Source organism: Typopeltis vanoorti, chromosome 20 (assembly GCF_054136105.1).
Source record: "Typopeltis vanoorti isolate ZY-2024b chromosome 20, IOZ_Tvanoo_1.0, whole genome shotgun sequence".
Taxonomy (NCBI): Eukaryota; Metazoa; Arthropoda; class Arachnida; order Uropygi; family Thelyphonidae; genus Typopeltis; species Typopeltis vanoorti.
The window spans coordinates 55,523,422-55,550,820 of NC_143568.1; the positions used below are offsets into that span (position 1 = coordinate 55,523,422).

General features: G+C 34.0%; 1 protein-coding gene across 7 annotated transcripts in view; it reads right to left on the reverse strand.

Moving 5' to 3' along the window:
- The window catches only part of eIF2Bgamma (eukaryotic translation initiation factor 2B subunit gamma), a 234,200-nt gene extending 212,061 nt beyond the window's left edge, over nt 1-22,139 (reverse strand). Inside the window, exons 1-2 of one of the 7 annotated variants that reach the window (XM_090410368.1) lie at nt 21,707-21,875; nt 12,791-12,875 (exon numbers count right to left, since the gene is read on the reverse strand). Coding sequence is in view for 3 of the 7 variants with exons in the window: in XM_090410363.1 (XP_090266489.1) it covers nt 21,242-21,270 (29 nt within the window). In the remaining 4 variants the exon portion in view is untranslated. The other 6 variants (XM_090410367.1, XM_090410369.1, XM_090410364.1 and 3 more) reach the window with 6 other exon arrangements.
- Nucleotides 22,140-27,399: the final 5,260 nt, after the last annotated feature.

A 27,399-nucleotide genomic window follows, 5' to 3' on the forward strand; every position in this document is an offset into this window, starting at 1 on the left:
TATTCCTATATTATTATTAATTTTCGTGTTTCCGATTCTTGCATTTAAGTCTCCTGCTAAAATTATGTAATCATTTTTATTTATTTTATTATATATGTTTTGTAGCTGATTATAAAAATCAATATTATCCTGTTCTCTTCCTTCTTCTGGGGCATATAAACCAATTATTGTTAAATAGCCTCTATCTATTTTTATTCTAGCTTCTATTATTCTTTCATTCCATAATTTATAATGTTTCAACTGTTTTGAAAGGGAGTTATGAATCCAAATCATGACTCCGGCTTGTGCTCTTTGGTCTCTGTTGACTCCACTGTATATCACATTAAAATTTTCAGTTCTCATAGTTCCTTTTAATTTCTTTTTTGTTTCAGTGATTACTGCTATTTTAAAATTTCTTTCATTTAATAACTGGTCTAATTCTATTTCTTTATATGCTATTCCTCTTACATTCCAGTTTGCTATGTGTATTATATTTTGTCGTTTCCATTTTTGTTTTCCCTTTTCCATTCCAGGGTCGTTTCCATATTATAATCATATTACAATATGATACATTTACCTCAAATAAATAAACATTAACCTTTACTTACTTGAAAAAGAAATTTAGGGCTAGGACAGTCATCAGAAACATGCTTTCGCGGACCTTGTCTTGCATTGAACAGTCAAGTTATTGTAAAGAAGAGAATAAAGTGTAACTTTAGTGTTCTGGGTGACTCACGAGAATCTATACTTTCATGCAATGAATTTGAGCCTTTAACTTTCTTTTTTCCAACTCAGCAAATTAATTATTTATCTGCTTTCATGATATTAAAAAATATATATAAAACAAAAAACACAAGAACAGGAGATGAGTCAAATGCAAAAAGTTTTGGTTCTAAGCTGCTCAGTGACAAAAGTGTTTTCACAGATTATATAACTTAACAGTCCCCTTCTTTTCATACTCATAAATCAGAGCAGGAATAGCATCTGTGAAAGCAATATCAGTAAATCAACACTTTTACATGTTATGATTTTTCTTATTTTTTTTCTTTTTGTTTTTTAAATCAGGCAGTAGTAGTTGTTTTTTTTTCATGAGAATCACCATGATCATGTCAGTTAAATAGAAACTGTAGTTTATGTCCATTTTTAATGTTCAATAAAAAACAAGTTCCATGAAAGCATATTGCTGTTGGCTAGCTCAGATGACTGATACACCCATGCATTGTGCTCATTTTTTTTTTTTTAAGTAAGTAATGGACAATATAAATGGTGATGCATTTTCAGTTTGTCTTCTGTGAGTTGTAAGAAACTTGATGCATTTTTTATATTACACTATGTCAGACAATATTGTAATCAAACCAATGCAACTTGTAGAAAATAACAGTCACAGTCTTCACTATTGTGAAGTTAAAGAGGCAGTTAAGAAAAAGAAGAAAGCACATTGAAAATTCAGAAAAATGTAAGAAAAACAAAGTATAATGTAAAATTAGCTAAACAAATGTCATGGGAAGACTTTGGTAAGAACATTGGAAATAAATATCAGGAAGGTGGTAAAACATTCTGGAGGCTATTGAAAAAAAGCTCAGACATGGAGGAAAGAGTACTGTAAAATGAGTTAGAGATAATAAAGGGGACATAAAAACTGAGGATAAAAATATTCTTGATATATAAAGTAATTACTTAGAAAGACTGCAAAATGAAACGAGCAGTGACAGCATAGTGGTAGAAAACACTCAACAGGAATGCCATCTGGAATATATATATATATATATGTACTTAAAGCAGAAAAAGCTATCACAAACCTGAAATGTGAAAAGGCAGCTGGAATAGATGATAAAATACCTCCATATTTTAGCATGTCTGGTCATTTTAAAATATGGAGGTATAAAAGTTTTACAGTGGCTATATGGCATAATTCAGAAGGCCTGGTCACAGGGTTGAATTCAAGATGATTGAAGTAGAGCACTCATAGTACCCATCTATAGAAAAGGGAGTAAAACTGAATGAAGAATTACAGAGGAATTTCTCTACTGAGTGTTCCTGGTAAGATTTATACAAGTATTCTTGAGAAATGGCTAAGAAAAATTGTGGAGGACTGGAAAAGGGATATGATGAGGTACCAAGAAAACACTAGGAAGGGTGCCAAGCTGTTCAAAACACTCTGGTTATATGGTGCAAATAGGACATTATATTAACCACCTAACTGGCCATTATGGATCAAATACGCATCCTCATATGCTTCGTATCCATCATATATTTCAATGTAATATCAATGGCATTACAATTTTAATATGCACTTCGCATCCATGATAACTTTGACGTATATATATATGTCATGGCCAGTAGAGTGGTTAAGCAATACATATACTGAAAGGAGAACCTATAGAACAAGTAAAATATTTCAGCTATTTAGGCACAATTTTTAATGAATATGGCTAATTAAATTTGGAAACAGACAGCAGAATTAGCAAAGCTGGTATGGTAGGAAGTCAACTGAATAAATTTATATGGAATAAGAGAGAGATTAATCAAAACACTAAACTAGCTGTATAAAAGATAGTGTTCAAACTAATTTTAACTTATGGATCTGAAAGCTGCGTTAGAAATAAAACACTTGATCACAGACTGGATAGAGTTCTAAGAAAGATTTGGGGACTAAACTGTTGGCATCAATGGCAGTATCATATTAAAACCAAGGTTATTCAGAAAGAACTTGACATTGTTAGCATTCAGGGATGTGTTAGCAGAGCTAATCTCAGGTAGTATGGCTACTTAAACAGAATAGGATAGGAAAGATTAGCTAAAAAGTGTTCTTTGCCAAGATGGCAGGAAAAATACCCAGAGGAAGACCAAGATGTAGGTGGATGATATAGTAAAAAGTGCCTTAGAAAAAGGAAATACAAGATCTAATATTATTGGAATGTTGACAGATAACAAGCTAATCCGGAGAAAATTAGTTGAAAGGAAGTTAGTAATGATGTAACTTTTCAATGTAGTGCTATATAATAAACTGTGCTAAAATTATTGTACCTTTTCACTGTTTTTCGTCTTTCATTTCAGTAAAATTATGGAGACTACAACCATGTTAGGAATAATTACATTAATTTCCTGATGTTTTGACCTTCATATTAAGGTCATCATGTGAAGTATACACATATATGTACCAAGACAAACTATATTACATTTCAAACAGTAAACTAAAGTGACAATGATTTGATCAACCATTATTCTACTGGCCTGACCTCTAGTGGGGGGAAAAAAACTACATCAAAGCTACATTCTATTTATAACATCATCAGAGAACAAATTCACATAGATAATTTTAATACAGCAAAAGCGGTGGCCTAATCTATAATTTAACAAGTGTTGTTATATTCGAGTTAAGATCCTAGATTGCTTACAGTCCTAATTATAATTAACTATTAAACCAAAAGGTTAAGTGGGTAGAATATGTGTCATTCATATTTTTGGGATTTTTAGACCACTATTATTATTAAAGATTAGGGTGGTCGATAAGAATTTCACAGGCCTCCTTAAATTTATGATCATACCACATTTTGGTGTGATGTAAACAACAGGTGCCTTTCCATTCAATTCTATGTAAAGTATTCAGGGCATGATCAGAAGGACCAAATTTACCATTTTTCACTGTTGAAATCACAGTATCACAAAGGAAACACACCATTTTATCTTTGACTGCAGTATGTGGTACGCAGCTCTCATTCTTCATTAAATACTCTGTTCTCCTCCTTAACTGTTCATTTCTTCATATTTGGCATATTTGGGATATCAAATACAATTTAAAAATAATAATAAATAAATAAAACAAAAACTTCTACTCATTCAGCTTGTCATAAAACAATAATACACACAAAAGCACCATATATAGCAACATGTGTAAAACTAAACTGTTTTTGGAAATTTTTCCCCACTTGGTTAGACCATAATAAATTTTGCTTACGCTTGGATAAAGGATTAAACTAAACTGTTTTTTTTTTTTTTTTCAAATCAAGCTGACATTACGCCAAGTGATTGTAATGGCCTCTAGTGATAAATTAATATGATACTACACTAACCACTAAACAATGGATAAGGATGAAATGCCAACCATAGAGCAATGGATAGATCAATAATAGTGGTTATTTTTTTTTAATACTGTGCTTTAGCAATAACAATTTTTTTAAAAATATAATTAAAATACACACTGAATGAGAATGTATAATTCATAAACAATGAAGATACATAACTGACAAAATATTCTAAAAAGCTGTACTAAACCACTCAAACGGTCATAATATCCCTGTCCCTGTGGAACTCTACTCCTTGTAAATGAAATGAAAGTGATTTTTAAGAACCATACATATGTTAAAATTTAGTGTTTAGTGAATATGCTACATAAGTTCATGAAGTAAATAAGGTGTACAAAATGTATTCTAGTAATACATAATTATCTTTAGATCTCATTCATATATATATCCCCGAATCATTTTTATTTCCTTGAAAATACAAATTTCTTTCAACTTCAAATTCAACCATTTAAAACAACCTACTTTTTTTTTAAAAAGATTAGTAAGTATGACTAGAACAACTAATAATACTGTCATTATTCAGAATTTCCATGGAGTCACAACAGTGGGAGGTCCGTTTAGACAACACAAAGACTGTCACCATTCTTTTAACTAATCTGCACTCTTGTCATCATTTCAGAAAATGCATTCTGTGGTCTAACCCAGAGTTCCAGAAATCCACTCGCCAAAGCGGCAAGTGAATTTTTAGCCTCATTCTAAAGACACTCAAAATATATTATTTATACGCATAATTTTTCACTTCTGAAATTCAACCATTCATTTTAAAACATCATCTCATTCATTGTCAAGTTATTTGACCATGGGTGGCTGACAAATTTAGTGAAAGCAGTTTTATTTCCAGAGAGTGAAATAAAACTTGGGATCTGAAAATCCCATAATTTCTCTCACACCAGTAACCTGCTATGCATGCACTTGCGATTTTTTTGTCACCAGATTATTTAGTTGCAAAAATAGAAGTCACAGTTGTTAATACAAATGCATATGTATGTGACTAATTATTACAATGATTAAAAAGATGTAAACCAGCCCTATTTTTCTAGCGATATGATTGTCACTAATTAAACCTGCATGTACTTGTGACTATTCAGTCGCAGTTCTTAGCATAGTATTGACTATTGATTTGTTCAAGCATGTGACAATGAATCTAGTGATAACACATCAGTGTGTTGGATACAGAAAAATTAATATTAGAATTAGAAAAACAGCCTACTCTTTACGATAAAAAAAAAAGTGAAAGAATACAGTGATTGGAACTTGGTACGTTATTCTAGGTCCTACTATTTGAAGTAATTCATCAAAGCTTTTAATACTCATTCTATAGTATTCAAAAAATTTCTTAAGATGACTTTTAAATTGTGATGAATTTTATAAAATTGCCCTTTTAACACTCTCTGACTAATAATGGGATGGACTCAATATTTTATTTATTTATTTATTTTTAAAGTCCAACAACAAAGACAGACCACAACACCTTTCTGCAGAATCCATTTTGAAACTAACAAAGTTGCGAATTATTAGTTGCAAATGAGCATATCATAATATTTTGTTATGATTAAGAGGCAAAACATTTTAAAATTATACATGGCAATGAATTTGCTCTAGTTTTAGATGAATGGAACTAAATGAAATTTGTTATTTAAGATGAAATTGTGGTTGTTAGAAATTATGGCCAAAGCAGCTAAGAATATGAGCTAATGAAATTAAGTGTATAAACTGCATGTGTTCTGCTGGCCAGTATTCCTGTTTTGTAAGATGAAAAATCTGAGTTCCAATACACAACCCAAATTGTTAAATGTTTCGTAAACTTTGTGCAACAACATTTAACAATGTGTGAATTTTACAAAAGTATTACCAGATAGAGCTCTATGAATAGAACCTCTGTTGCACAGTCAGTTTTGAAGATGCTATTTGATTCATCTTAGACAGGTCTCTGTAACCAAAGACCTGTCTAAGATGAATCAAATCCTGTTTGAATCCTGTCTAGGATAAAGAAACTTTATAAGGAATTTTCAATTATAATTGAGTTAGAGTCACACAAGAGTGGCAAGGTTTTGGTTCCTGGAAACAAGGTTTTGGTTCTTAGAAACTTGTCCTGCAAAACGGGAAAACTGGATAGAAAAACATGAAATTAGCAAACATAACATGCTGGCCTCATAACCTTAATTGCTTCAACCATAATACAAAATGACAATAGCTCTCTTGTAAATTTGTTGCAAGCATCACTATATTTCTTGCGACAAAATGGAAGTAATGACAAATAGAGTAAAATTTTCAAATTATCAGAACTGAATTTTCAACTCTAACAACTTGAAACTGGAATACACATAAGCAATTAAAACAGCCGATATGATTATATACAATCATATGCATACATCACAGCACAGAAATTTTCAGTCTATAATTGTTCAAGATTCAAGACTGATTACTGAAAGATTTTCCCTTTGTTTTTCACTATAATTAAACTTTTTTTATTGGCAAAGACACATGAAATAATTTTTAACTCCAATCTGGCTTCATAAAGATGTTAAAAGTTTATTTTTCACTTGGTTTAGACTATAATAAATTTAGTTTAATCATTTATCCAAGTGTGAGCAAACAAAGTTTGCGCCTGAAAATATCTTCAGGACTGAAGATATTTTCAGGTGCAAACTTTGTTTGTTCACACTTGGATAAAGGATTAAACTAAATTTATTATTATTACTGGCTTCATAAAATTTAATGAATTTTATGAAGCCAGTAATAATATGGTAGCCAGTAATAATAGAATGGCAGTTAGGATTTCTATTAAAATTTTATGAGATATTTTAATTTACATTTTAATCAGTTCATTTTAGTGACAAAATTAGGTCTGTAAATATGCAAAACTAGCTCTATGTTCAACTGTTGTCATCATGAATGGTATCACTATTTTTTATTATTTTCTATCATTATTATTATTATTATATAATACCTCCAGGGAGTTCAAAGACTCATCGAAGGAGGGCACCTACTCTACAATTCCGTCTCTACCACTTAAACCAACCGCAACTACCTTCATCATCTACACCAACACCATCTACCGTCAACCACCACCACCACTAGTATTTTCACAGACATCCATGCCCACGGCGGGATTCGAATCTGCAGCCTTTACGTTGGAGAGCAGATACGCTAACCACTCGGCCAACCAGTACGGCAATTTCTGTACTTATATTCTGAACATCTGTTAAGGCTTTACCATATACTTGAAATATAACAGTTTTATGCATTAACAAGAAAAATTACCACAGACAATCAAAAATTGTACAATCTACTCCCATCACCACCCCTCTCAACAATATAGCATTATTAAAACTCTAACCAATAGAGCCCACAAGCTTTGTTACAGTGGAACCTCCCTTTCCACTGAACTCAATCACATACACAACACCTTCCTTTCCAATGGCTATAGTGATTACAAAATTAAAAAAATAATCAGTTCCTCCCCATTCCCTGGCCATCTCTTCAGAAGGACTTCAGAAATGCCATCACCATTCCCTACATCCATGGCACATCAGAAAAAATAGTCAGGTTCTTAAAAAAGTACAACTTACACAGAGCATTTAAACCCCACCGTAAACATACTACCCATATCCGTTCACCAAAGATCAGTTCCCTCCTCTCTCAGTACTGGAGTATACAGAGCCCTGTTCCTGCAAGCTGGCTTACTTCAGACAGGCAGATCAGCAACCATCCATTCAGAAGAACACAAATCACACATCTGCAACCACAACTATGGTCAATCTGGCCTTGCAGACCATGTTTTGGATACAACCCACAGGATCTCCTGGAGAAAAACGACCATGCTCCAACACAGTAAATTCAAAAAAGAAAGACTGTTTTTAGAAACTGCGGCAGTACTCAGAAATCAACTAAATTTAAATAAATACGGTTGCATAAAACTTCCCAAAATTTGGAAAACATTAATTATCAGAGATCCCACGTTACATCCTAGGCCACCTACAAACACCCATAGAGGGCACACCACCTAGATAGGGCTTTAGATTAACCCACTTGTTTCATTAGTATTATGTTGTATTTGAGCGTGTTGTTACAAAAGTCATTTGTAATCCGTGAAGATGTCTCAGTGACTGAGACGAAATATTGGAAGCATTAAAAGTAGTTTTCATCCTTTCTCAGTGCTGAAAATATTCCATTAAACCTCCAACATGATGTCATCACAGCACTTAAGCCTCAACAAATAGATTTCTTCTTTCTGAATCCTCACCAGTTAATCAGTGACCATCATGTATGAATAAAGTATATATATATATATATATATATATACATATTTATTTTTTATTTTATTGTTATTTTTTTTTTTTTTTTTTTTGAGTGCTTAAGGGTCAAAGCTGTATAACTGAGAGGAAACCTCAACATAGCGTTTAAAGAAATGCGGAGAACCGACCAGGGATTTTGACCTAATATCCAATCATCACCTTCACGTGGTGCACCCTGTTGGGTATCTACCTGGATACTGAACGAACGAGGATGGGCTGGCAATTTGGGATTTAGCCGACCAAATTGTAATTCTTATTGGCTTAAAAGAAATTACAAAATGATGGTACAACATGATAAAATTTCATGCCTGCTGGGGCGTTGCCCAGTTAAACAAGGCCCCCATTGTTTTCACCAGGGAACCAGGGCGAACAGCAAAAAGTCAGCTACTGGAACAAATCTGAAAAAACACGCCAACTCAACATCACCAGGGTTAAAGATAGGTATTATCAACATAAGAAGTCTGAATGGCAAAGAAATGGAGCTAGCTGAGGAATTAGATAAGTACTAGATCGACATAATAGGGGTGACTGAAACAAAAAAATATAAAAACTGGTGAGATTTTCTGAGCAATAAATACAAAATGTTATATTCAGGCAATGACAATCAAGTAAAAGAAGGAGTAGCCATTGTATTCAACACTAAATACGAGGCTAATCTTCTTGAATGGCAGGCAGTCTCAAGTAGAGTGATGTGGACAAATATCAGAATGGGGAACTGGATAATGAGACTTATTTGTACCTATGGCCCCACAGAAGGTTCTACTAAGGTGGAAGTGGAGGAATTTTTTGAGGATTTAGAGAAAACATCTGACACAATGAAAAAGGAAAAGTTGGTCCTTGTTGGGGATCTAAATAGCAGAGTAGGAAATGATTGTCAGGCATATAAATATATTAGTAAAATTTGGAGAAAAGAGCAAAGCTAATAATAATGGCAAATATTTGTTGGATTTTTGCTCAGGACATGGACTGTTATTACTAACACCATGTTCCAACATAAAAATGTGCACAAATTCACATGGAGAGAAGAGGCAAGAGATAAGAAAAGTCTCATTGACTATGTTATTGTTGATAGTGATGTTTTCTCCCTGGTGCAAGACACCAGAGTGTACAGAGGATTTGAAATTGGAAGCGATCACTATTTACTCTTGAGCAGGATAAAACTGAATTTCATATTGAAAAGAATAACATGTAAGAAAGTTTTAAAGCGAATAAAAGTTGAGCAGCTCTCAGATGTGAACTGCAGACTAAAATACACAAAGATTATTGAAGAAAAAATGAAAGAGTTTGAGAACAGGAACCAAACTTTAGAGATCCATTGGCAAGCCTTGAAGAAAACTTTGATTGATTCAGCCAGAGAGGCATGTGGTGAGGTTGTCTGCAAGGATAGAAAAATCAGAACTCCATGGTGGACACAGGAAGTTAAAGAGGCAGTCAAGGAAAAGAAGAAATCATATCAAAAGTTCCTGGCAAATAAGTCAGTTTGTGCTTTTAGAGAATACAGAGACAAATGTAAGAAAGCTAAACACTGTGTAAAACTAGCTAAACAAAAGTCATGGGAGGACTTTGGCAAGAACATAGAAAATAAATATCAGGAAGGTGGCAAAATTTTTTGGAGGTTGTTGAAGAAGCTTAGAAATGGAGGAAAGAATAATGTAAAAGGAGTTAGAGATGATAAAGGTGACATGAAAATGGGAGAAAAAGATATCCTTGAAGTTTGAAGTAATTACTTCGAGAAATTGCTAAATGAAACAAGTGATAGCACAGTGTTAAAAACACTCAACAGGCATACAGTCAGGAATACATATCCATACTTGAAGTAGAAAAAGCCATCAAAGGCTTAAAATGTGGAAAGGCAGCAGGAGTAGTGATATTCGACCAGAAATGCTGAAGTATGGTGGTAAAAAAAATCTTGCAGTGGTTGCACTGCATAGTTCAGAAGGCCTGGACAGAGGTATGAATTCCCAATGATTGGATTAGAGCATTCATAGTACCCATATATAAAAAGGGAAATAAAACTGAATGTGAGAGTTACAGAGGTGTTTCCCTACTGTTCCTGGTAAGATATATGCAAGTATACTTGAGAAATGGTTGAGAAGAATTGTAGAAGAAAAGCTTGGTGAAGAACAAGCTGGATTCAGATCAAATAGAGGCTGTCAGGATGAGATCTTCACTTTACGACAAATAGTGGAGATATCATGGGAACATAACAAAGATCTGTATTTAAGTTTTGTCGATTTGGAAAAGGCATATGACAAGGTGCAAAGAGAGAAGCTATTCAATACGCTACAGTTATATGGTGTCAATGGGGCATTATATCAAGCAATACTTTGTCTTTATTTGAGTTGCAAGTCAGCAGTTAGAATTGAAGGAAGTACAGGAAGATGGTTTAATGTTAAATCGGTGTCAGATTTAACATTAAACAAGGATGTACATTATCCCCTCTGTTATTCATTATCTATATGGATCACATTATGAAGGAAAGTGGTATTAAACATGATATCAAAATTGGTGGTGTTAATGTCAGCTCTTTGCTTTATGCAGACGATGTTATACTTATCAATAAATCTGTTACGAGTCTGCGAGGTTCCTTGACTAAATTGAATAACTGTTGTAATAGATATGGTATGAAGGTCAGCAATAAAATGACAAAGACAACGAAAATAGGCAGAATTGTTGAAAATGTCAACTGCATTGTGAACAGAGAACCTGTGAAACAAGTAAAACAGTTCAGCTACTTAGGCACCATTTTTAGTGAAGATGGTAAATTAAATATGGAAATAGACAACAGAATCAATAAAGCTGGTATAGTAGGAAGTCAATTGAATAAATTCATATGGAATAAGAGAGAAATTAGTTGGAACACTAAATTAGCTGTATACAAGACAGTGTTCAAACCAGTTTTAACTTATGGATCTGAGAGCTGGGTCAGATGTAAAACACTTGACCAAAAACTAGAGACCACAGATATGAAAATCCTGAGAAAGATTAGAGTCATGAACAGATGCCATCAATAGCAATATCATATTAAAAACATATTAAAAAAAATAAAAATAAATAAATAATAATAATTAAATAAATTTAGGAAACTTAAGTTGCACTTTGTGAATATAACAGTTATTATTTAATTAGCCTTGTACCTGTACTGATGATGCCTGTGATACTCAAGTGAAAATTCTACGAATAAAGAATAATTGACGTGAGTTAATTCTGTTATTATAATAATTAGTAAAAACGAGGATATTAGGAAAAAGCTTGACATTGTCAGCATCCAGGAATGCGTTAGCAGAGCTAATCTCAGATAGTATGGTCATTTAAAGAGAATGGGTGAGGAAGCATTGGCAAAAGAAGTGTTCTCTGCCAGGTTGGCAGGAAAACGACCCAGAGGAAGATCAAGATATAGGTGGATTGATATGGTGCAAAGTGCTTTAGATGACAGATATATAAGATCTGATAATATCGGAGTCTTGACACATAAAAGACTGATCTGGAGGAAAATTATAAATAGGAAGTTAGTAATAATGTAAATTTTTCATGTAGTACTATCATATGGCAAAATGGCATTTTACACCAGTGGTGGATAGGGAGTTGAAGTTTAGGGGGCACATTGCAAAAGTGGCTAAATCAGCTCATCAAATCACTTGGTTGCTGAAAAATACTTTAACAAGCAGAGACAAACAGGTTATTGTTCCTGGCACCCAGATATGGGTGCCAGGGTTTCTTCTCGATGGGGAAGAGGAGAAAAGGATCAAGAGACGAGTGACCAAGATAATAGCATGACTATGGAATGAACCTATGAGAACAGGTTGAAGATTTGTGGGCTGCAGAAATTGGTTGATAGGCGAAAAAGGGGTGATATGATTGAGAAATTCAAATTACTGAAGGGTTTCTATAAGATTAATTCAGAAGATATTTTTGAGAATAGGATTGGTAATGGGAGGACTAGTGGACATCCATGGAAGCTTGGTAAGAGTGTGGTTAGCAAGGGTGTTAGAGCTAGGTTTTTTACTTGGAGAGTGGTAAATGCGTGGAATAAGCTGCCAGAATCTGTTGTGTGTGTGCCATGACTGTAAATGAGTTCAAGGTATGATAGATACTGTGTGAATGTTGAATAGTTCTTGACATGATGTTGGGCCTCCCTCGATGAGTCTAAGGGCTCCTTGGAGCTGCCAGTAATAATAATAATAATATCCTGTACACCCCTTGAGGGTACATGGCAGGAATTTGATGATGATGATATTTTTTCCCCAAATCAGTTTAATTTTATTATATTCATAAATTCCATCAGCTTGTCTGTTGAGAATGGAAGTTACATTTTGCCATGTGTCAAATTTATTTTGTAAGTATGCTCTAGGTGTGTGGAACTTTTCTCTAAATTCAATAAATATGAGAATAATATCAGACATTTTACACCAGCATAGAAACACTAACCTGTTAACACCTTTTGCAATCTTCTGTAATAATTGGTCCAATTCTCTAATATATGAGGGAGGGGATGAAATTTTCTGATAAACACCTAGAACAAAAATGATATTCAAGCAACACGTTTTTTATATATACAGGGTGTTCGGGATAAATTTGACATATTTATAATTAATTATATTTTTCCGTAAGTTACATGTATTAACACACACTTCTCTTCATTTAAAAGTTTGGACCCTTCTTCATTCATATACAAGATGTCAGAAAGGATGGATAGCTGGAACCCACCTGAATCATGGAAGAGAATAACTTGTATCATGATGATTCGTGCCCGCCATCAAAATAAGGATATTACGACTGCTGCCCAATGCTCCCTGAATACAGTAAAAACAATCAGGCATGAACTAGAGACTTGCAATGGTGACTACGAGGATGTAGCAAGAAGAAAGATCCCTAGCAGACGATCTGATTGCGTTCGTACAGCAGAATTCCTCGCAAATCTGCAGGAACAGGTGTTGAAGAACCCTGGCATTGGAATTCGGGCTTTGTTCGTGGAGTTGCTAACTGTAGTCAAGCCCTGGATAACAAGGGTAGCCAATGGTAGGCCGTATGTATGGCAGCAGGATTCAGCCCCTTGCCACACCTCTGGGAAAAGTCAAAAATGGTTGTCTGAAAATTTCTACGACTTCACCAGTCCAAATGTTTGGCCTCCAAACTCCCCAGACCTTAACCCCATGGATTATTTTGTATGGGGCGCAGTTGAAAAAGACACCAATCGCACTTCCAGTAATACAAAAGCCCAGTTAATGGATAAAATTAAAACAGTTTTTGCGGCCCTTCCCAGGGAGACTGTAGCATCAGCTTGTTCGAGGTTCCGAAGCAGAATTGAAGCTGTGATCGATGCTAATGGTGGTTATTTTGAGTAAATCTTGTTGATAGTATTGTAATTAACTCTGCCTGTAATGTTTTTTTGTCAATTCGTTAAATTTAATAGATACAAAGAAGATTTTCTTTTTCCTTACGAAACTGTCAAATTTATCCCGAACACCCTGTATATATATATATATATATATATATATATATATATATATATCCTAAAAGAAACAGAACAAATTATTAGAATTTGATGAAACATGGAGGTTAAATGGTTATAAGATATGTTCTTTCTTGTTGTTATATCTGTTGCTTTAAATATCATTTTTGTTCTAGGTGTTTATCAGAACTTTTCATCCCCCATTGTATCTGTATATAGCTCACCATGTAGACATACTACAGAAGTAAATATTAACCCCAGTATCAACTTGTTTGAATACTCCTAGCCTTCATTAGCCAAAATGTGCATGTGAATGCATAAACACACATAATATCCTGAACAATGCAACATACAAATAGAAATATTTTAAAATAACATCAGTCTTTTCTATAACATAATAGTTTCCACCTTTGTTAGTCCTTACTGTTTTGTCTATTAATTTGTATGTTTACACATGAAGAAATCCTGTCCAATTAGGATGAAATGTCGTGTTGTCAATTAAAATAAATCTTATTCCGGTGTTCTGCCTTATAAACTCTTAATCACATATTCATGAATCAGCAACGTCTACATACTTCTATAGTATGCTTGCATGGTAAGGCTATATACAGATATGTTAGAGAATTGGACAGATTATAACAAAAGATAGCCAAAGGTTTCAACGGGTTAGTGTCTCTAAGTTGGTGTAAAATGCCTGGTATTATTCTCATATTTATTGAATTTAAAGAAAAGTTCCACACAAATTAGAAGCTATAGTACAACAAAAATAGTGCTACTTAATGAATGCATTGCTGATACTAAGCATCTACTTGGCATTTTTGAGAAGAGAAAATTACAGCTTGTTAATATACTTAAAAATAAATTTGGCATCAATCTATGGCAAAATGTAACTTCCATTCTCAATAGACAAGCGCACACATACACACACACACACACACATATATGTATATACACTACATACAACAGTTGGACAACGTAATGAAAACAGTACGATATTTATGAATAGAATTTGTGTTGGCTACACAGAAAAAAATTATGATAGTAGCACTGAATATTCTTTGTTTGTTTTTGTTTTGTTTGCACTCTGTAGTTCACATACAAGTGCATTAGTGATTATACTGCATGATAATTTGTGTTAAAAAATCAGAAAATGGAACACTTGTCTGACTTTGTAGAGGACAAATAGTTGGTGCACGTTTAGCTGGAGCATCAGTGACAAAAAATGCCACATTATCAGGTGTATCAAGATCAACAGCTTCTAAGGTTATGTTAGCATACACAGATTATGGCAAGACAACATCACTGAAAAGAAACAGTGGGTAAAAATCAAAAATAACAGAAAGAGATCAGACATTGAGAAGGATTGTTTCAAAAAATCACAGAACTACTGTAGTACAGGTAATGGCAGAACTGAACATTCATCTTGCAGAACCTGTTTCCATAAAAACTGTCTGATGTGAACTACATGCATCCAATATTCATGGTAGAGCTGCAATTGCTAAACATCTGATTACTGAAAAGAATGTGCAGATGCATAAACAATGGTGTCGTGACTTTCTAACTTAAATTTGACATCATTCTAGCCATTAGAAAACTGGAAACATGATATGATCAGATGAGTCAATCTTCATGCTGTTTCCTATATCAGGAAGGGTTTGTGTTTGGAGAACACCCAAAGAAGCCTATAATCTGGAATGCATAGTTCAAACAGTAAAGGACAGGGATGATTAATGAAGGTTAATGTATTTATAGCCAGTGTAACAGGACCGATATCAAATTGGGAAGTGGAACTTGTTATTTACTGAGTTATTCGCTTGGTTACAAAACTGAAAATTCTTTGAAATGCTTTGTGCACTTTTGCCATAATGGCATGGTGTGCTTCAACTGTGTTCTTATTTTTATCTTTTAAAGGCTTCACTCCATTCTCCCTCTTCCTGAATATCTGTTTAATAACTTCATAAATTTAATGGATCCTTTGACTCAATGGAGGTCAAATGTTATGCCTGCCATTACATAAAAATCAACAAACTTTTAAACATGCTAATAGTCTTTTTTGATCACAGCACTCCAGCTATGATAATTCTCTCCAACTTGCTTCTACATGTTTATTAACTTCCCTGCATCTTAGTCTATTCAAAATATTTGGGTGCTACTCCATCCTCTTTCTACATTTTATTCTTTCAGTAACTAATTACATTGTATCCTTGCTGAAATAATAGTGCTTTTTTTCCCCCCTTCTTTCTAACCCTTAAAAGAGACTGACTAGTTTCATGCACAACCTTCTTGAAGCCATCCCCCCCTCCCCCACATACACACCTTGTACATTACAATCTTGCAGGCTGGCTCTTTCATAACATCCGAACGACATATGGTAAAATATGGTAAAACTACTCAATGTTTTAGTGTTAAAAGAAGCAATGATAGGTTATGTAGTACATTTTCAAAGCTTCAGGTTTCAATGTGCTCTTAACAAAATGTTTGGAAACCTGACACCTATTTTTGTACTTCTGTATGTTCAAGTGTTCTGCATAGAACTTGCCTATTTACTATTAATTAAAATATAATTATGTTTTTGTGGATACCTAAAGTGAGACTGAAGTGTATACTTAAATATCTTTATGCTTGAAACAGGTGTTGGTTATTCTCAGTTCATTTAGCTTAGATAACTGGAGGAATCTCTCACCATTGCCACTGCAGTTACCAATTCCTAAGGCGAGACTGAAGTGTACACTTAAATATCTTTATGCTTGAAACAGGTGTTGGTTATTCTCAGTTCATTTAGCTTAGATTTAGCTGGAGGAATCTCTCACTACTGCCACTGCAGATACCAATTCCAAATGGTACAATTACTCCTGCATAGTGATCTCCCAAAATCACTGTTATGTCACCTTTCTTAAAACTGCCTAGTATGTCTCATAGCTAATTAAAGAAACACTCTTTCTCTCCATCTTCTGAATCCTCAGTAGGACTAGAGCAACTTGTCACATTCAGAGGTTTAATCCTAGTTTTAAACTTAGCAGTTAGAAGTCTTGCATTAACACAGTTATATCCAAGAAGAGCCTTACTTACATTTCTATTAATTAACAGCCTTACACCTTGTAGATATTTGTCATCTTCCCAATCCTGAGTGTATGGGTTGAATGCTACACTTCTGACTGTCACTTTTTTTTATCCATCTTACTTCTTGTAGAGCAAGAATTTCAAATCTGTACCATTGAAACTCTTCAGTGAGGACATAAAGCAAAAATTCTTGGTTCAGTGTCCTCATCAGTGGTTAGGAAAAAAAATTATTTTTTTCCTAATCAGTAACCAATTTATTAATAAATAAATCTACAGATTTATTTATTAATAAATTAGTTGCAAATTAGGAAAAAAAGAATTATTTTAAAATTATTTTGTATAGGCAGCACCCCCACTTAAAGCTTCACGAGCCACCACTGGTCCTCGTGTTACAGGCCTCAATGGAAAGAAAAGTTTTACAAGGTCTATGAAAGAATGAGTTTTTTTTGTTTTTTTTTCAGGCCCCAACAAAATCAATTATGGTTTTGAGTTTGGATGTGGAATAATACCGCAAATTTAATGTGATGGTCTGGACAGCAATATCGTGGAATTCTGTTCATCCCATTATTATTTTTCATGGAAGAATTACTGCAAGTGATTATTTGGATAATTTGGGTAATCAAGTGCACCTCATGATACAAATGTTATTTCCAAACAACAATGCAGTATTCTGAGACAACAATGCCCCATTCACAAAGCTTGGACTGTACAGTCATGGTTTGAAGAGCATGAAGGTGAACTTCAACATCTTCCTGACCAGAACAATCACCAGATTTGACCATTATTCAAACCACTCTGGTCAATTTTTGGAGACTAGAATAAGAAAGAGATTCCCACCTCCATCTTTAAAACAATTTGAAGATGTTCAAGAAAAATGGAACAAAATTCCACCAGAAACTATTCAACTTATTAGAGCCCATTCAGGCTGTACTGAAGGCAAAAGGTGGTCCAACACCATCCTAATAAAGAAATATGTATGTATAAAAAGTGTTTCCATTATTCTGTCCAATCTTTGTACATACTATAAATTAAAGATGCAAGAAATTATATTCTTGGTTTAATCCTTCATCCAAGTGTAAACAAAGTTTGTGCACAAAGTAACTTCACGACCAGGCAACTTGTATATAGAGGCTAATGACTTCACATCGCTTGCCTTAGTATCCCATAATGCAAAGCACATATCTTTATGGACATGTATAATGCTGTGAATTATGGTAGGGATCAATACACAGACCGTTTTCGACTTTTATTGAGTCTCATTAGTGGGATCCAGAACCCAGAAGTGATACCAAGGTTGAAATATGACTTCTGCATTACTTCAATCTTGGTATCACTTCTGAGTCAATAACCTACCAACCTTAAGTGCATCATCATAATGAGTACTTCACAAACTGTCAACTACTACTACTGTCACTAAACCTCTAAATCTTGCTACTACTCCCATGTCTTGCAACCCAGATGTCCAAATCTTTGCAGTTGTCCAAATGTTAAAACCACATAAAGGGAAAAAGTAACTTTCATGTTGCAGTTTGTCAGTGTGTGTTTCTCAACATCTAAATGATCCTTTGATGTAATTTGACTACTTTTGCAATATATCCTCTGAACTTCAAATATCTGTCCACCAGTAACCTGGTCTCATCAATTTCTTGTAGTACAGTTCATCTATGTAATACATACACAGTATGCCTGTTAAGAAATGAGATTGTTTTTTTTCAGGACAGCCCTTTGAATAAAAGTAACAAACGTGTTTATAGGTTCGACCACTTGAGTGTGTTGTAATTGCAGGTGCAACTTTCAAGTCAGGTAACAATGCAGATTTGTGTGGCAACTGTTGAAGTAAGAATGTGGGAGTGGAGTGTGTCAGAAGTTGCATCATGAGCAAAGAACTGTGATAAAATTTTACTGTAAATTAGGAAAAGAGTAGATGGCCAGTTTCTGCACAGACAAATGAAAATGTGATAAAAGTTAGGGGAAACTGTTGCCATTACAGGGGAATAACCACTAGGCTACTTGCTGTACAGCTTGGTGTCGGTAAAGAAATGACTGGATTAAACATAGAAAGAGAACTGCACGAGAGGAAGTTTGTTTGAGTTTTGTGCCACACACATTGACACATGAACAGAGAGAGAACCAGGTTGCATGTTATCAAAATTTCATCCATGCAGTTGATCAAGATCGTGATGTATTGCAAAGAATTATCATCATTGACAAAAGTTGGTGTTTTCAGTTTGATCCAGAAATGAAATGCCAGAGCATGGAATGTTTTCTCTCTGGTAGAAGAAAGTCAGGTTGTAAAAATCACGTGTCAAGACAATGATCATTGTTTTTTTTTAACGCTGCTGGAATTATCCACTGCGAATTTGTTCCAGAGGGCACCACAGTGAATGGTCAGTATTATTTAGGAGTAATGCAACGTCTGCATGTGATGTGTCAGGAAAGAACTGTTCCACAACAACAATCGGTTTCAGTTGCATGACAATGCATCTATGCAATGTGCAGTGTTCGATTTGCCCTTCACTGCCTATGAAGCAGTTTCTGGCTTCGAAGTCAATCTGTGTGATCGAACATCACTCTATTTGCCAGATTCGGCTCCCGCAGACTTCTTCCCAAAGATGAAGTGTGCCTTGAAAGAGGAGCAGTTCAGTGATATTGAGGACATCCAACAAGGTGTGACCCAGACACTAAAAAAGGTTCCCATTCAGGACTTCCACTGCACCTTCAAACACCTGTACAATAGATGGAAATGTGGTGTGAAGTTGGAGGGAGATTATTTTGAATCTGTGTAATTGACAGATCCAAAAAATAATGCTTTAGTTTGCACATAATTGTTGTCTCATTACTTAATCGGCACACTGTGTAGCTTGTAGATTTTATTTTTTCTTCACACATTTAAGATATGTGACTTTGCATACTTGCCAATGAAATGAACTGACTACTAGACATCCACTGTTCCCATCAGCAAGGAATAATGAAAAAAAACATAGAACCAATTGCGATGGATATGCAATTTGCTTAAGAAAAAAACAATGCAGGTTAAGAATCACAAGTGAGAAGCTTATATTAAAGTTTTTGGTTATTTGGAACATTCTACAAAATGAGAGAGATATTACATTTGTTAGCTACATGTGTTTGCTGATCAGTACTATTTTGCATCTACGAGAATAAATCATTACACCTCTATCTGAGGTAGAATGACTCATCTCAGCTTTCATAATTATTGGAGGTGAGAGTTCTTGAGAGGAATCTTTATGTGAGCTTTTTCAATTGAAAGTGAGTTATCTAATCTCATATGGATGTAGCAGGGTATTTCTTGCCAGAAACTCAGATGTTTCATCATGCATACACTCAAATCGGACATGAGAACACATGCAACAAAATATACTGTTGGTGATAGTAGGTGGTAAATGCTGTTGTGTGTTGAGGGTAGTAGTGTTGTGGTAGTAGTAGCTGGAAGATGTTTAGAGTGGAATAGTGCACTCCTGTAATGAATCCTTGGACGTGTCAAGCAATAACAATAAACCTACATTCAAATGTTTACCCACATGGGAAGTACTGTTTTAGTGAGATTTTAACTTCAGTGCTTTAAATGAGTTAATTTGGATTTTTTTTTTCTAATGGCTAACCTATCCAAATACCATAGCCTAACATTTTCTGTGTTATCTCATTGGACATAAGTTTAGGATTCCTTTACTTCCCACACCTGAACACTGATGTGACTTTTTTCCCCCTCCCCTTGTCAATTTCGTGGTCACATTTGTAAATAATCTTTTTTTTTTATCAGACATCGGTCCATATTTAATTCAGATACACCATATAATTTCAAACAGGCACCTTTTAGTCTGTTACGGAAACCAAAGAAAATTATAGCTGATCAGTACATTTCGAATTAATCCAATTCTAAATTCGGACTCTTTCCCTTCAAACAGTCATTTGAAGGGAAATGTAAATTTTACCTGATATGTAAATTTCGATATTTTAGGTGTACATGATCACGTTCATTCTTAGTCAACACTTATTTTTTGGTCACCTAAATTAAGTGTATTAACAGGAGATGGAATATATTTCCCAAGAATGTCTCATCTTCAATATATCAGAATTTGCTACTAGTTTCTCACTACAAGCAAATATTTGTTTTAACTGCTCGTAATGGCGAATATAATCTGGAAAGTAAAATAAAACCAAGTGTGGACTAAAATACGATGGGTCATGAGGCTTGTTTTGTGACGAAAGGTCACATTACAGTAACGTAGTAAATTGTAGTACAATAAGGTAGAAATCGTTAGCAGCTTCTGCATTATGTGTTAATCTCAAATCATAACGAAACAAAATGTTGAATTAGGAATTCAAATTTACTGAAATAACCACACCTTTTCATGACTGTTATGTCATCAGACATTCAAAATGTTATTATTATTATTATTATTACACCTTCAGGGAGTCCAAAGACTCATCGAGGGAGAGTGTGCCAACAGCATAGAACGATTGCTCTCCTTCCAACTATTAACCGCGCTAAAACTTGCTTAACTTTTTCGTAAGCCATTGGTAGCAGAGGCTCTACCAATCGACCAAACTTTGCTGGCAAGTTATGTTATAAAGTTAATAAAAAGTAACTGTAACTATCAAACTGAAACATGATCCAAGAAAACATACGACAGCTGTAGAATCCTTAATTACGTGGTTTTCAATGTAAAGTCTCAAAAAATCTCCGAATAACTGACAATTGTAATGTACTTCATTAAATTTACTATAATTTTCTAATTATAACTTAAATTTAAAAATGCATTATAATATTTCATATCTAATTCACTTCTTTAGAGACATGAAAAAATTACATTACAAGTCCATTAGTTTTCAATGTGCTAACCACAGCGAGACACCTGGTGTTCAAATAATTTCCTATGAAAATTAAACACTTTCTGGACGGTTGATTATTATTATTATTATTATTATTATTATTATTATTATTATTATTATGTGACACCTCCAGGGAGTCCAAAGTGTTGGCACACTCTCCCTCGATGAGGGAGGGTGTGCCAACAGCATCGAATGATTGTCCCTTCGAACTACTAACCACGCCCAAACTTAACGTTTTGCGTGAGCCATTAGTAGCAGAGGCTCTACCAATCGACCAACTTTCGGTAAAATTATGAGGATTCAAATATTTGCCCTTCTCGCACATGGCAATACTGCTTGGATTAAAGTAAATTCTGATAACAATAATCTTTCTTTGCGAACCTGCATAACCTTGCACACTAATGAATCGGCATTCAAAATTTATTCAACGTTTAGTATTTAGTCGACGTTTAGAAGAACGTTTTTAAAGGAGGACGTTATAGAAGAAAGTGTTTAATTTCCTATGAAAATTAAACACTTTCTGGAAGGCTGATTATTATTATTATTATTATTATTATTATTATTATTATTATTATTATTATTATTATTATTATTACGGAAACCAAAGAAAATTATAGCTGATCAGTACATTTCGAATTAATCCAATTCTAAATTCGGACTCTTTCCCTTCAAACAGTCATTTGAAGGGAAATGTAAATTTTACCTGATATGTAAATTTCGATATTTTAGGTGTACATGATCACGTTCATTCTTAGTCAACACTTAATTTTTGGTCACCTAACTTAAGTGTATTAACACTGCATTAATCACACCCATACACAAACAGGGAAAAAGAAACATAATAAGTAATTACAGACCTATCGCCACGCTGCCTGTAATCAACCAAATCATGGAGCGCATTGTACATCAGAAACTCTCCACATACGTTGAAAAATTTCAAATCATACCCAAAACACAATATGGCTTTCAAAAAAATAAAGGAACAGCAACACTCCTGGAAGATTTCACAGATCTAATAAACGCTGCATTAGATAAAAACAGAATAACATTAGTGGTATTCATTGACCTAACAAAAGCATTTGACACACTAACACATAAAACCTTGTTAACGAAACTTACCCATATCGGAATTGGAGGTCGTCTACTCCAATGGTTTAGCATACACGAAAAACAGAAAGCACATCACACGTATAGGATCAGCACACAGCAAAAAGGTACATGTAACCTGTGGAGTACCGCAAGGAGCTGTCCTATCTCCCATTCTATTTAACATATACACACACGACATAAGCCAACTCCCCTTAAAAAGTAAAATCTTCCAGTATGCAGACGACACTGCCATAGTATCCATTCACAACACTGCAAAAATCGCTTACAAAAATATGCAACACGACATCAATCAAATCACTAACTGGTTAACCGAAAATGGCATATATATAAACCCTGGAAAAACAAAGCTAATGATATTCAAAAACCCCCAAACCCTGCCCATAGAAACTAAATATCTCACTATCAAACATTCATCCTCCTATACACAAAGTGCAGAACCTAAAATCACAACCATCACACAGGTGAAAACAACACGCTACCTTGGACTTCACTTCGATGCAGATCAAAGTTGGAATAGCCATACAAACTACCTACATACTAAGCTTAGGATAATAGCAAGAAAACTATACAGATTAAAAGACATTGCCCCAACCCACATAAAAATACTAATCTATAAAGCATTATGAGAAAACATTTTAAGATATGCAATCACATCATACGCATTCTGCGCAGACTACAGACTTAACAGGCTACAATGGTTGCAAGATAAAATGATAAAACTGATATTCTGGGAACAACCCACTCTTATGCAGGAAGCATGGACAAAACACAAAATATTTAAGGTGAAACAATTACGCCACTACACAGTCATGTTAAAACACTACTACAGCCCAACATATAGAGTAACCAGAACAACATATCAAATAACAAGACCACAGTCAACAAACTACATAACATATAAGTACAACAATCACTACGGGAAAGCCACCCGAAACTTCTACGTACCTGACATGATAAACAAACTGCCGTTCGACAACAGAAACCTAGGAACATACAGAGAGCTGAAACAGGCACTATATAAATATTATAGCGAGAATAAAAATTGAGCAATTCCTGTTTCTCTCTCCCTCACCACACATACACACACACACACACAAACCACGACAACCCCCCCCTCTCAAAAAACTACCACTACAAGAACACAAAGAAACAAACACACCATGTCTAAATCCAACCCTATGTGCACAAAAAAAAAAAAAAAAAAAAAAAAAGTTAAACTGTAATCGCAGTCAAAGTCTTTCAAACACGTACCAACAAACAGTAAAATCAACACCTGGCTTGTGACCACTATAGGAACACAACCATGAAACCTCCACCCTCTGTCATCTATTATCTTCCTCAGATAAGCTCTGCTAAGCTTCGAGGAAGAAAATTACTAACTTGCAAGTATCTGTTATACACACTTGTAATGCGTTATAAATATTATATACATATAATTACTACAGCAACTATGTATGCAATTCATCTGAGACAAGAAAAAAAAAAAATTCTGTATAATCCTTATTGTAAATACTGTAAATATTATTATTGTATGTAACTTATACTGAGACATAATAAAATGTAAAAAAAAAAAAAAAAATTATTATTATTGAATTGTGTGTGTGTGCTGCATTACTGCATTGTATCGTGAATTGTGTGCACATTGGTGCCAATCCATATTTAGCTAGTTTAAAAAAATGTATATTCATATTTATAAAATGTACTCTGCATTTTGTATATCGAATTTTCGTACTGTACAGAAAAGATAATATGTTTTTCATTGTGTGTGTGCAGATACTCTGTGTGATAGTAAACCTTATCATTTTCATTGTAAAAACAAATAAGTCGTTTATAAAAATAAAAAAAAAATAAAAATAAAAAAAATTATTATTATTATTATTATATTCTAAATTCAAAAATTCTGTATAAACCTTATTGTAAATATTGAAAATATTATTATTGTATGTAATTTATACTGAGACATAATAAAATGTTTAAAAAAAAAAAAATTATTATTATTATTATTATTATTATGTGACACCTCCAGGTAGTCCAAAGTGTTGGCACACTCTCCCTCGATGAGGGAGAGGTTGCCAACAGCATCGAATGATTGTCCCTTCTAATTACTAACCACGCCCAAACTTACTTAACTTTTTGCGTGAGCCATTAGTAGCAGAGGCTCTCTCAATCGACTAACCTTCAGTTAAATCATGAGGATTCAAATATCTGCCCTTCTCTCACATTTCGTAATGTGGATGGGATAAGAAGCTTGCCAGCTTCTGTCTAAGAAAAGAAATCTATGTTGTTCAATCCATGAACTATATATTAATTGCTCACTAAAGTAGAAATGTGACCATTATCATGCTTATCGTAGAGGACTAAATATATGCTTATAATTAATACTATAAAATGATAAACAGAGATTTTAAAAATACTTAAACAACAACAAAAAACTTGCTTCTTAAATAATATGTATTTGAAATCCATAGCATAAATAATATGCTTCTTAAATAATATGTATTTGAAATTCATAGCATATCTCATTGCATTAATTGAGATTACTACATATGTCCTTTATAAAAAATGTATGTGTATGAGAAAACGTAAATAGTAGTGGAAAATCATAACAAAAATCATGAAACAAATGTTTATAAAACGTTTACTAACCAGCTAGTTCATGAATAATGCAATATTCGGGCATATAAAAATATATATGTGCAAATATTATAAATAGTAAATAGAAAGGAATTATAAAAAGAAGGAAGCGAATAATTATAAACTGTTTATTAACAGATTTGGTAGAGAAAAACTGGTCATTTCTATATAATAGGTTGAAGTTATAATAATTTAAATATTATTCATATAAGAAATTTTGTTGTTTTAGTAATCAATCTTATGGTTGATTGAACAGCAATATTTTATTTTACCAAGGAATGATTATAAAACAAGGTGATTTTCCGTTGCCTTCCTTGCCCTAAATATTTATAACTGTAGAGAGGTATGTTCATGGAGCCGGTTTGACTGTTCTAGGGGCAAAAAAAGCGAGTTTCCCGGTAGAATCCCCCACCTCCCTATGAGACCGGCTAACTCATCTTTAACCGAAAGACTAGATAAAGGTTCCTCACGCGGGAATCAAACTCAGGTATTTCAGACCAAAAGGCTTCGTCTATACCGACTGAACTACGAAGACTCATCTTATGTTTCGAACACATAGAGAATGAATATAGAGAAATGTCAAGTTATTTGCCAAAGATTTAAACCTAGATAGAACAATTGTTAATAAAGCTGAGTTAGAGATGAGATTCTGTATGATGATTTACATCAACTGATTAACATCTAAATATACCGAGATGAGAGACTAAAAAATAATGGTTGTCTTCAGATCTAAGTTCATGATCTTAGCCTGTGAAAAGTAAGTGTAATAGAGTAAGAGCTAAGTTCATGCAACTTAGGGATGAAGACTTAACACTTTCATTGCCAAGCTGAAAATTGGAATTTCGTGTGGTGGCCAACTTTTTTTTATTATTATTATTTAGTTAACGACGTCCACGCGATAACGCGTGATCGGCCGTTTGGTGAGAACTCGCATCGCGCGATATCGCGTGTTTGGCAATGAACATGTTAACGAGCTGTATCGTATGTTGACGTATCGTATCGTACGACGAACTGAAGGAAATTGATGAGAGTGGGATGTTTGTGGAGTCATACTTAAATTCAAAGAGTGTACTATAGCTCACTGGTTACTCGGATGAACAAATAGCAAGGAATAATAGAGACTAAAAGGATTTTATCCCTTTATAAGGCTTCAGTAGTGGCATATTTGGGCTATTCTACATAACTGTAGTCACTGGACGTTTTGTAGGAAGAAAAGTGGTATATCGAGTGGATGCAGATTGAGCGATCAAGATGGCAACATATCTGCAGATTGCTTCCTTTGGTTGTAGATTGAAAGTTTGTGGTTAAAAAAGTTTAGACCATAAGCAGAAAAGATGTGATGTGTTCAAAACATATGTTACTAAGTGGTTTTATAGAACTAATGCAGTTTTTTTTCCATCCGTAATTGGAACGAAAAGAAAATGGTGTCAGTCCTGAAAACTATGGAATACTGTGGACAGTAATCATGCGAGGACAGGCAGTTTTTTATTTGTTTATTTATTATTATCAGTGAATCAGTTTAAAGAGTGGGAGATATGTTTTATTGAATAATTATCGATGCGAACTTTCTTGAATGATTAATTCCCCTACATAAAGGTGAAGAGCAAAGGAAAAAGTAATAAAGTAAATCCTCTAACGCTTTTTATTCCCAGAGGAAACAGGTGAATCTTTTAACCCTGACTAATTTTTTTGTAAATGGAGAGCCCTTCACTGCAAAATGATAGCTGGCCTCTCAATATATAAGATACTTTCTCATGAGAGAGAGAGAGAGAGAGAACAGAAGATAAATGCTGCTAACTCATTGCCATTAATACCAATATATATATATTCATACTGAAAACAATATGTGCTAAGTTTGATTTTTGAGTGGAACTGTGAAAACCCGAGTTTGTAGGGAAAAAATTCCAATTTGCTATTGCCAAGGATT